The following is a 10196-nucleotide window of genomic DNA, read 5'->3' on the forward strand; positions in this document are numbered from 1 at the left end:
TCTACATTAGCTGTAAGAGTAAGACTGTAAGGTTGCAAGACACGAAATGAAATATTTTCATTCGCTGACAGCTTACGTTACAGCCTTACAGCCTTACTCTTACAGCTATTGTAGACGAGCCTTACGACTTCTATTGTAGACGAGGTATAAGTGTGTATGGTGGCGGCTCGTAACGGAGATTCGGGAAAGTAACTCGCGAAAATAACGGGTCTTAATTGCCTGACCCTTTATTTGCTCTTACGATGACGAGCCCGATTAGAAGAAATCATCTGATCGCTTTGTTCCGCCGAACGCAATCATTTTGACAGCACAATACTTCGAGCGATGTTGTAACGTTGTTTTGATAACGCGATTGTGAAGATAGCTCGACTTATAGAGCAATTATCGAAAAATGTCAAGCATCACGATATCAGCTATAAGACCACGCACGAGCATTCTCGACAAATCATTGAGCAAAGGTAAAGGAGAGGTTAGCTTGAGCTGTTTCGCCCTCCTGTTTTCTGAACTTGTGCAATATTGTCAGAACAGAGTTTACACCGTTCCGGAGCTACAAAATAAGTAAGAAAAACGAATAAATTGTTAAATCCATCACTCTTGCTCGCTTCGTGATTCTCATGTTCATTACTATTAGACTGGCGGAAATTGGAGCAGAAGTTGGGCACAGGATAACGGATCTGCTCGTTGTTCGAGAAAAAAGCGGCAAGCGCGAAATAAAACTGCTAAATGTGCTGTTATTCATCAAGAGTACCATATGGAAGTCCTTATTTGGTCGTGAAGCTGACAAATTGGAACATGCTAATGATGATGAACGTACTTATTACATCATTGAGAAGGAATCATTGGTAAACAAATTCGTGTCGGTGCCAAAAGATAAGGGAAGCTTGAATTGCGCCTCGTTTGTTGCTGGTATCGTCGAGGCAGTGCTCTATGATTGTGGTTTTGTAAGTGGTTTCAATTACAAGTTTTAAGATAAGCAGAATTATTTCAAAGATTTATATTATGCTTTTGTAATTTTTTATATCATTTTGTACAATGGAAAAATTTAAGGAACACTTTTTACCACAGCCTGCAAAAGTCACTGCTCATTGGCATAAAGGGACTACATATATGGTTAAATTTGATGATGCTGTTGTTGCACGAGATAAACAACTGGAAGATAGATAATACAAATATATAAGAGAAAATTGTTTGCATCAAAAGAAGATACATATTATATGTACATGCAAGCTATATTTTCAGCTGTGAGATTATATTACCATTTTTGTGTATGATATGTTTAAAGGTTTTGATCCATCAGTTTTTGTAATTAATTGTTAACAATGATAATCAATATATTTGGTTTTGTCATTCTACTTAATAATATACCCAACATTAGTTTCAGTAATTTATTTTGCCAGCATAATTTAATATTTAGTAAAACACATTGTGATTGTGCTTATATGCTACTAAAAGATAATCAGTTTATACAAATTTATCTATTCTATCAGCATAACTGACTTGCCCAGTACGAATACTGTGTTCCTTCTTTCCCTGTGACAAGTGAAAAATATGTCTTAATATTATAATATACAATATAACATATAGTATTAATATTCTTTACAACATATTTATTAAAATCCAGCTTACTCTTGTTTTCTCTAGTCCAATATAAGTTGAAGCAACTAGAGTAACACTTAACCCAATATAAACCATAAATTTTGTTACTGAAGGAATAAAATATTTCATTACTGTTGCATTTGCTGATGAAAATCTGTATATTCCTGTGTCACACTGTATACATAGAATAGTAATACATAGAATAGTAATATTATCCAAATCAAAACAATAACATTTAAGTATGAAAGATATCATTTGGCTAATTATATATGATGAAAAAAATGTCTCTAGTTATTTAATTGAAGCATAGCAAAGATGTTTGTATTATGTTTGATATTCTCTTTCTGAACCTGTTACATAATTCAATAATTCTAAACGAATAAAACATTTAAAAACAGCCAAAGTAAAAATAATGATATATTTACACACTTATAAATGTTATAGAGAGATGTTTCTAGTTTGTCATTGTTGTTACGATTGCAATAAGCAAAATTTTCATTTGATTTTAAATACATAAACCAGTCATATACTTTAAAATAAGGATATTGCGTTTAAAATCAAAGACACATAAGTACAAATTGTACAAACGAATAATAGCAAACAGTGAAATGTTTCAATAGCAAAGTAATCGAAAATATCGCACATTTTAAGCAAGATATCGTTACGTTTCATTGTAATATAAGTTAAGTTAGGTTAGATTTATGTAGGTACATACAAGAAGGCTTTTGGTCGGGTGACTCGAATCTCTCAAATACATTTCACGCAATTTCTTTCGTTTTGCGTCTCTCCAATGCATAATTTTTTCTTGTTCCGCCGTAACATTATATACATTTCTCCCGGACATAATTTTTGTCAATCTCGACGTCTTACCGTTCTTTTAACTCGCTATTGTTAAGGCCATCACACACAAATGAACTTAAGCAGTAAGACATAAGCAGTAAGCAAATCGACCAATCACAATCGAAATTTAAGGACGCCATTTTTAAACTTACGAGAATAATTGATTGTGATTGGTCAGTTCCTTTACGCTTATGCTTACTATTTACGTTTATTTAAAGGTCATTCTACAATGAGGTTGTAGTAGTATGCAGTAGGCAAATTGACCAATCACAATCGATTGTTCTCTTTACGATGGAAGAAAAGTCGACTGTGATTGGTCAATTTGCCTACTGCATACCACTACAACCTCATTGTAGAATGACCTTTAAGCGTGGTCTACAGCGTGGTCTACAATGGCCGCAAGCAGTAAGAAGAAGCGTGAACAGTAAAGCCAGCGGCACACGGTGCTCGTTTTCGTGCTGGATTGCTTGCTGGATGAAAATACTGCGTTCTGATTAGTACATTTCCGAAGATGGATGGAAATGCACCAATCAGAACGCAGTATTTTCATCCAGCACAAGCAATCCAGCACAAAAACGAGCACCGTATGCCGCAGACTTAAGAAATGGACTAACCATAGTTGTTTATTTTTGTCATAATCGACTGTGATTGGTTTATTTCTTACCGCTTACGCTTACTTCTTACTGCTATTGTAGACGATGCTTTAAAGGCTCGTTTACATTAGCTGTAAGAGTAAAGGCCCATCTACAATGGCTGCAAGAATAAGGTTGCAAGCGTAAGCAATAAGAAACGGACCAACTATAATCGATTATTCTTATAATAATCGATTGTGGTTGGTCTATTTCTTACTGCTAAAAGAATCAACCTATCAGTTCTTCATTTCTGTCCTAAGGAGGGAAATGAAGAAAACTAATTGATTTATTCTCTTATGTGTTATGTATAAAGGCTCGTCTACATTAGCTGTAAGAGTAAAGCCAGCGGCACACGGTGCTTGTTTTCGTGCTGGATTGCTTGCTGGATGAAAATATTGCGTTGTGATTGGTACATTTCCGAAGATGGATGGAAATGCACCAATCAGAACGCAGTATTTTCATCCAGCAAGCAATCCAGCACGAAAACAAGCACCGTGTGCCGCTGGCTTGAGCTACAAAGAACAGATCATTGGTTTGTTCTTTTTAGCTGCACTGCGGAACTAGTGCAATAAGTTAAAATGAGACAACTATATTTTTTCTCACTTTAACTTATTGCACTAGTTCAGTAGTACAGTTAAAAAGAACAGACCACAAGTATCTCTTCGGTGCTGTTGGTTGAGCCCGTTCTACATTAAGCTAAGACTCCATGCATGCGGTGAACTGCGGCAAACGGTTGCGGTGAACAATCAGGAGGGAGGCGCAAGTCCGGTTGCTGCAAGCTCCGGCATGCGTCTGTCTCCTGGTTTGGTCACCGCAACCGTTTGCCGCAGCTCACCGCATGCATGGAGTCTTAGCTTTAGTCGCAAGACAGAATTCAAGTCGCAAGTCGTAGAAATCTACCAATCATAGTCGAATGAAAGAGAATATTCGACTGTGATTGGTGAATTCCTACAACTTGCGACTTGCGTTCTGTGGTTTGCGACTAATGTAGAACGGACTTTACGGAATTTAGCCTACCAGAAAAATCTCGCTGTACATTAGCGCCCTCTTAGGAATACCGTGGCCGGAATATGAAACGTAGCTCGAAATAAGCATGAATGGTAACAGATGGAATACGGAGTTTTATTTTCAAGTTGTATATGTCAGAGGCAAAACAAAACATTTATTTTTTTCTATCAAAATATATTTTATTGTATATTTCTTACAATAGTGCGTAAAATTTAGTCAAAAATTACGAACTTGTTGACTTGATATTTTTCAAAAAGGAACTAATGCAGAAAATACGTTCATGTGGGACTCATAAATAAATAACTGAAGATGAAATTGGTAATTATAACTCTTTTTAATTAAGTAATAACGATAAAATTCAAGCATTAATATTCGTTTGATAACATTAAACGTAATTTGTGAAGTATATTACATTATAACCTCTAAAGAGTAAACATAACCTCTTTGCAGAAACAGGACTTTAATAACATTTTTTATTGAGAAAACGACATAAATGACAGTGATATCGAACAATAATAACGTTACATTATTTTAATATTGTTGAGAAATTAAGCATTGTATTCATAAACTAACATTCCAATTTATTTCCAGTATTGTCTATCCAGTGAACCAACCAAACCATGTTTGGTTCTGAGCTTCAAAGGGATTACACTAATGTTAGACTGTGGTTTGAATATGCAATCCATATTACATTTTATGCCTCTGCCCATGGTCCCTAGTAGCAAATTTAATTCTTTACCAGCATGGGTTCCACGTGACAATCAGCAAGATTGGCAACTTGAAGGAGTTTGTATCTATTTTATATTTTGGTTATATTTTTTATATGTTTTAATGTTTGCATGATAAATGAAATAGATATAAATATTTAATCTCAGCAAAATAGAAGAAAAGAATAACAAAATATAGAAAGTACAATTAAAAGACAAAAAAATATAAGAATTAGGTGTTTATGATATATTTCCTGAATTGTATATAACTTGTACATTTTATTTTAAGGAGTTGAAGGAATGCTGTGGCAGGATCTTTGTGGACTCAACTCCAGAGTTTTCTCCTCCTTTGGAGAAAATAATAGATTTCTCTGAGATTGATGCTATTTTAATATCTAATTACACTTGCATGCTTGCGCTCCCATTTATAACAGAAGGCACTGGTTTCAAAGGTACATTATATATAAAGATGACATATAACATAGTATAGTTTTAAAAATATGATATGTCAAAGGTATAATATATGCTACTGAGCCCACATTGCAAATTGGACGATTTTTCATGGAGGAATTGGTGGAATTTATTGAGCAAACTCCAAAAACTACACTGGCCAAACACTGGAAGGAAATGTTACATGTGTTGCCATGTCCATTAGCAGATGTAATTAAACCAAAATCTTGGAGACATATTTATTCTGTGTCAGCTATAAACTCGGCATTGTCAAACATCCAATTAGTTGGATATGATCAGAAATTGGTAAGTTAGAGAGAGACAGGTTGCAGAGATATAGACTATAAAGTTAATATAAAGAAGCAAAGAATAAATTATTCAACTTAGGAAAAAGAAAAGACAAATTTAATCAATTGATAAAACCTATAAAATTGGAAACATTTTCCATATAAAAAGTAGATGAATGGATTAGTTTATAATTAATATAGTAAAATAAATAATTCTTCAATCACATTTTAATTATGTGTAGGACATATATGGCGCTTTAATAGTGACTCCTATCAGTTCTGGATATTGTTTAGGAAGCAGCAATTGGTTGATATCTTCCGACCATGAGAAAGTCGCTTTCGTTAGCGGTTCGTCCACGTTAACCACTCACCCAAAACCTATGGAGCAAGCAACATTGAAGAATGCTAACATGTTGATATTGACAGGTTTAACTCAAACGCCAACTGCTAATCCCGATACAATGCTTGGAGAATTGTGCATGACCGTCGGTAAGTCTCTTCAATTGACCATTTTCTTCATAGCGTTTGTTTATTACACAGCCAACTTTGCATATCCTTCGACAATCTTGCAGCTGTGACACTGAGAGCTGGGGGATGCGTTCTGATACCTTGCTATCCTTCTGGTGTGGTGTACGACCTGTTCGAATGTCTGAGCACGCATTTGGACAAATCGGGTTTTACTCAAGTACCTTTGTTCTTCATTTCACCGGTGGCGGAAACGTCGTTGGCTTACTCAAATATACTCGCTGAATGGTAGAATCGATGATTTTAACAGACTCATCATATGTTTGTTTTACACATTTTTTGACCAGTTTATTATCGTCGTTTACATTCTAGGCTCTCGACAAATAAGCAAAACAAAGTTTATCTTCCAGAGGAACCGTTCCCTCATGCTTTCCTCGTGAAGAACGCCCGTTTGAAGCACTTCACATCCACGTATGCAGAAGGGTTCAGTAATGATTATCGGCAACCCTGCGTCGTTTTCTGTGGCCATCCCAGTCTTAGATTTGGCGACGCCGTGCATTTCGTGCAGCTGTGGGGCAATAATCCTTTGCACACAATAATCTTTACAGGTAGATTATTTGTAGAAATAATGATCCGACAAGTGATGCGACAAATGTTTTTCTTTCGTTTTGCGGTTTACTGGATCATTTGACATGTGTTGCTATGTGAAACTTTAAAGCTATACTCTACTTTTTATTTCATTATCGATTGCTGTAAACACTCAATATAATGGTGGATTATTGTTCTGTATAAAAAATTATCAAATTTTCAAGGTTTCAGTTTTTATTAAACACATGAATATCTTTTAACAATCGCATCACGGCACTTTCGATTTTACAGAACCGGACTTTCCATATTTGGACGCTCTCGCGCCGTTCCAACCGTTAGCAATGAAAGCAGTACATTGTCCCATCGACACGTCTCTCAACTTTACTCAAGCTAACAAACTTATACGGGACCTGAAGCCGGAACATTTAGTCATACCGGAGTGTTACACGCAACCCCCCTTAACAGCATCACATAGAGCAGACTTGGTCATTGAACCAGTGGGAGTTTGTATTATTTTTTATGAAGCGCGAGAAACATTTTAATTAGTCGTCATATCTATCCCTAATATTTTCTCTGTTAAGGAAAAACCTTTAATTACATTTAAACGCGGGGAAGTGATAAAATTGCCGTTAAAGCGGAAAAAGGGTCGCGTGTTCATTGAGCCGGAGCTAGCAGGGAGCATCGTGCCGAATGAAATACGTCCAGGTTTGAGTCTCGCCTCTGTCACCGGTGAGCTGGAAGTTAAGGATAATGTATACACTATTAAGGTAATTATTATACTAATATTAGCGTATGCATTTCTTCGTTGATAAAAGACTGCCCATTCGATCTGAAATACGTTCTGAAATACACGTTGAGATACAGATATCTATTTAGGAAACATGAAACTTGCAGGCTATAGAAGATAGATCGAGTATTAAAAGGAAGGCATCGTCGAGTTCGCCAGTGCCTGTGAAGGAGGAAGTTCTTAAGGAGAGGAAACACGAATATGGAAATTTAGACCCACAGGAGCTACTTCAGAAGCTCAGCCAAGAAGGATTTCAGGGTGCTAGGTTGCAACATACCCCTACTGCTACCAGCATTCACTTGGTGCGTCAATATTCTACTAATATTGCTAAATTTTTCATATACAAGCTTCTCTGAAGCTGACGAAAAAGTTGTCTGTCGTTGCACAGATTATTCAATGAAATTTGGTAGAACTTTACTTTAGATATACATGTCCGCTTGCAGCAAGACGAAGATACTCTAATTCAGGTCGGAGACAATTCTACACATATATTCTGCAATGGCGATCAGAAAATCCGCAGACGTCTGAGAACTATAATAATGCAATGTTTGAAAAGATTTTGAAGTACGCTAGTCTTTATAGTATTCTAACATTTTCATGTATATTTTATATAATGACAGACCTGACATCATATATATACCCATATATATGTTTTGAAAAGAAATTTGAAACGTCCTTTTATACCCTTTTTATTCTCAGCTATTGACCATTAAAATTCCGAATTGGCTACGATCGGAAAAATTTCTATCTTATTTTGTAACATAACATAGGAGAAACGTAAGAATTTAAGAAAATACTTTTAAATATATTAATATAATTCTGTAATTTTTTAATGTTGTATTAAGATATAATCCATTTAATAATATCGCCACATACATTGGCCACATCAGATTAATATATTATCCTCCAATCGTTACTAAGCAATTATTAAGCAATTTACGATACCATGACTTAAATTAAATGATCGCAAAATTGTTTACTTGATATCGTTAAAGAATTTTTATTATAGATAGGTAATAATAAGTTTGTATAAGTATAAATGACACGATAGGAATATTTAATAACTGGAAAATTAAGTATATAAATAATAAAAGTTTCGCAATCCTTTATAGTAATAATACAAACAGTATACAATATTATATTAATTTATATTCTGAAGTGACTAATTTCTTGCTGCATTCTGAACGAACAGGAAATATCTAACAACATTTTACACTTTCATTATGCATGTTTTTACAAGAATTCTTGTACATGTTCTACATGTATATATATATATATATGTATATAATAACAATATTTAAATATAAATTCATAAAATGAAATATAAAATAGATCACAAAATTTATGAATTTTAACAAATCGTGCTAGTTTAAATAATTTAGTTTCTTTTTCTACACAATATCAGACATAGTAAATCAGAGACTTTCATTTGTTTGATGCGCATATCGTTAAATATAATTTTCCACCCAATTCTTCAACTCGTTGATTCTGTTCCGCACTTTATTCGCAATAATATGATATTCGTCAACGTCGTCATGATCGACAATGACGGAGCTATCTTCCGCGTGAATATGGACCTTCCTGGTTACATTCAGAGTGCAGCGACTTATTACTTAGTTGGCGGTAGCGACACCAAGCGCAACTCCTGCCACGAAGGACAATAGGAAGAAGTGAAATTCATTCGGTTGGAAGCTATTGTCATCACCAATTAACGTATGATACCAGCGTCGCGTGCGTTTTTCACCTTGTTTCAATAACCGTTCGGCTTTATCCAGCTTTCGATCGACGAATCTTTCGACCTAAAACGACATCTCTTATCAAAACAAATACCATATTGGAGCAAAAAATAAATAAGTTTCTGTTGTTAAGATTAATTTCACTTTAAATCTCTTTAAATGTAGAATAAAGAAATGTTTTTATTGAGAATTGTACAAAAAATTATGATGATGACATGATAATTGTCACTAATATAAAGATTGATGCTTACATCAATAATATGTTAACAAAACTATTAAAATTATAATATTGCACTATTGTCTCGTCTTTGTAACAATTAGTATAATTATACTTTTTATAATATATTATGTATTGGCAACATAGTGAGCATTTTTTTACATTTTCATATAAAACTTCAAAGTTACTGTTCTTTACTTCACCAAGTTAAACCAATAATGAAACCACCAAGAAAACTCGTAGCAACACATGAATTCCTTTTCCATAATTTTCTTACCTGCAATCAAGAAACATGTAAATGATGAAAAGTATATATACAAAGTATCTTTTAATAGTCTATTTCATAATCAAGTTGATGCAAGAAATACTTATTTTTCACATAAAATTATAAATGAAAATACAGTTTCAAGAGTATCCCCTTCAGTTAAAATAATGAAAACTCACCTTGGTATGGTTTTCTCATTTAGAAAAAATCTTAAATTTTTATCTCAAGCTTAAATCTTTAACTTTATTTAAAATTAAATAGAAAACTAATATTTGCACCAACCTTGTCCATCAAATTTGGTGCTTCGCCAGTAATTTTCTCTTCTACTTTATCTGAAATCTTTTCAGCTTTTTTTGTTACCTTATCCCAATTGATCTTTATGTAACCTTGATGCGCAGCAATTTGCATTATAATAATACCACCACCAATTGCACAGGCTGCTACCTTTCCAATTTTCATAGTGACAACTCCAGTGACCCTGATTTTGTCATTTATTCACTTGTTATTAAAATTATTACTTGTGAAACAATATTATAAATTATAAAAAATATATCTGATAAATAACATCATATGAGCATTTGGTTACAAAAATAATATATCAAAGCAAATAATTATAAT

The 10196-nt window shown here is 34.1% G+C and overlaps 4 protein-coding genes across 7 annotated transcripts in view; 2 read left to right on the top strand and 2 right to left on the bottom strand.

The window, feature by feature from the left end:
- Positions 1 to 214: 214 nt before the first annotated feature.
- Positions 215 to 1362, top strand: LOC105185454 (trafficking protein particle complex subunit 31). The gene is made up of 3 exons (XM_011144975.3): positions 215 to 558; positions 632 to 941; positions 1066 to 1362. The coding sequence occupies exons 1-3, from the start codon at positions 392 to 394 to the stop codon at positions 1162 to 1164; spliced, it is 576 nt and encodes a 191-aa protein (XP_011143277.1). The 5' UTR covers positions 215 to 391; the 3' UTR covers positions 1165 to 1362.
- Positions 1363 to 1371: 9 nt separating this feature from the next.
- Positions 1372 to 2522, bottom strand: ND-B15 (NADH dehydrogenase (ubiquinone) B15 subunit). The gene is made up of 3 exons (XM_011144974.2): positions 2312 to 2522; positions 1627 to 1770; positions 1372 to 1530 (listed from the first exon to the last, which is right to left on the bottom strand). The coding sequence occupies exons 1-3, from the start codon at positions 2438 to 2440 to the stop codon at positions 1462 to 1464; spliced, it is 342 nt and encodes a 113-aa protein (XP_011143276.1). The 5' UTR covers positions 2441 to 2522; the 3' UTR covers positions 1372 to 1461.
- Positions 2523 to 4172: 1650 nt separating this feature from the next.
- On the top strand, positions 4173 to 8150 carry IntS9 (integrator complex subunit 9). The gene is made up of 11 exons (XM_011144973.3): positions 4173 to 4394; positions 4668 to 4862; positions 5073 to 5235; positions 5298 to 5539; positions 5763 to 6009; positions 6093 to 6273; positions 6358 to 6593; positions 6865 to 7076; positions 7155 to 7340; positions 7468 to 7662; positions 7804 to 8150. Exons 1-11 carry the CDS (start codon positions 4386 to 4388, stop codon positions 7921 to 7923), a joined length of 1986 nt encoding a protein of 661 aa, XP_011143275.1. The 5' UTR covers positions 4173 to 4385; the 3' UTR covers positions 7924 to 8150.
- Positions 8151 to 8880: 730 nt separating this feature from the next.
- Positions 8881 to 10196, bottom strand: part of LOC105185451 (FUN14 domain-containing protein 1) — a 2394-nt gene continuing 1078 nt past the window's right edge. For 3 of the 4 annotated variants that reach the window (XM_011144968.3, XM_011144969.2, XM_011144970.3), the window contains exons 3-4: positions 9861 to 10056; positions 8881 to 9159 (exon numbers count right to left, since the gene is read on the bottom strand). In XM_011144968.3, coding sequence (XP_011143270.2) covers positions 8974 to 9159; positions 9861 to 10056 — 382 coding nt within the window. In that variant the 3' untranslated portion in view covers positions 8881 to 8973. Of the gene's footprint in view, positions 9160 to 9475; positions 9591 to 9860; positions 10057 to 10196 lie in introns of all 4 variants that reach the window. The other variant, XM_011144971.3, reaches the window with a different exon arrangement.

This window comes from Harpegnathos saltator, unplaced genomic scaffold, assembly GCF_003227715.2.
Source record: "Harpegnathos saltator strain DR-91 unplaced genomic scaffold, Hsal_v8.6 scaffold519, whole genome shotgun sequence".
Lineage (NCBI taxonomy): Eukaryota > Metazoa > Arthropoda > Insecta > Hymenoptera > Formicidae > Harpegnathos > Harpegnathos saltator.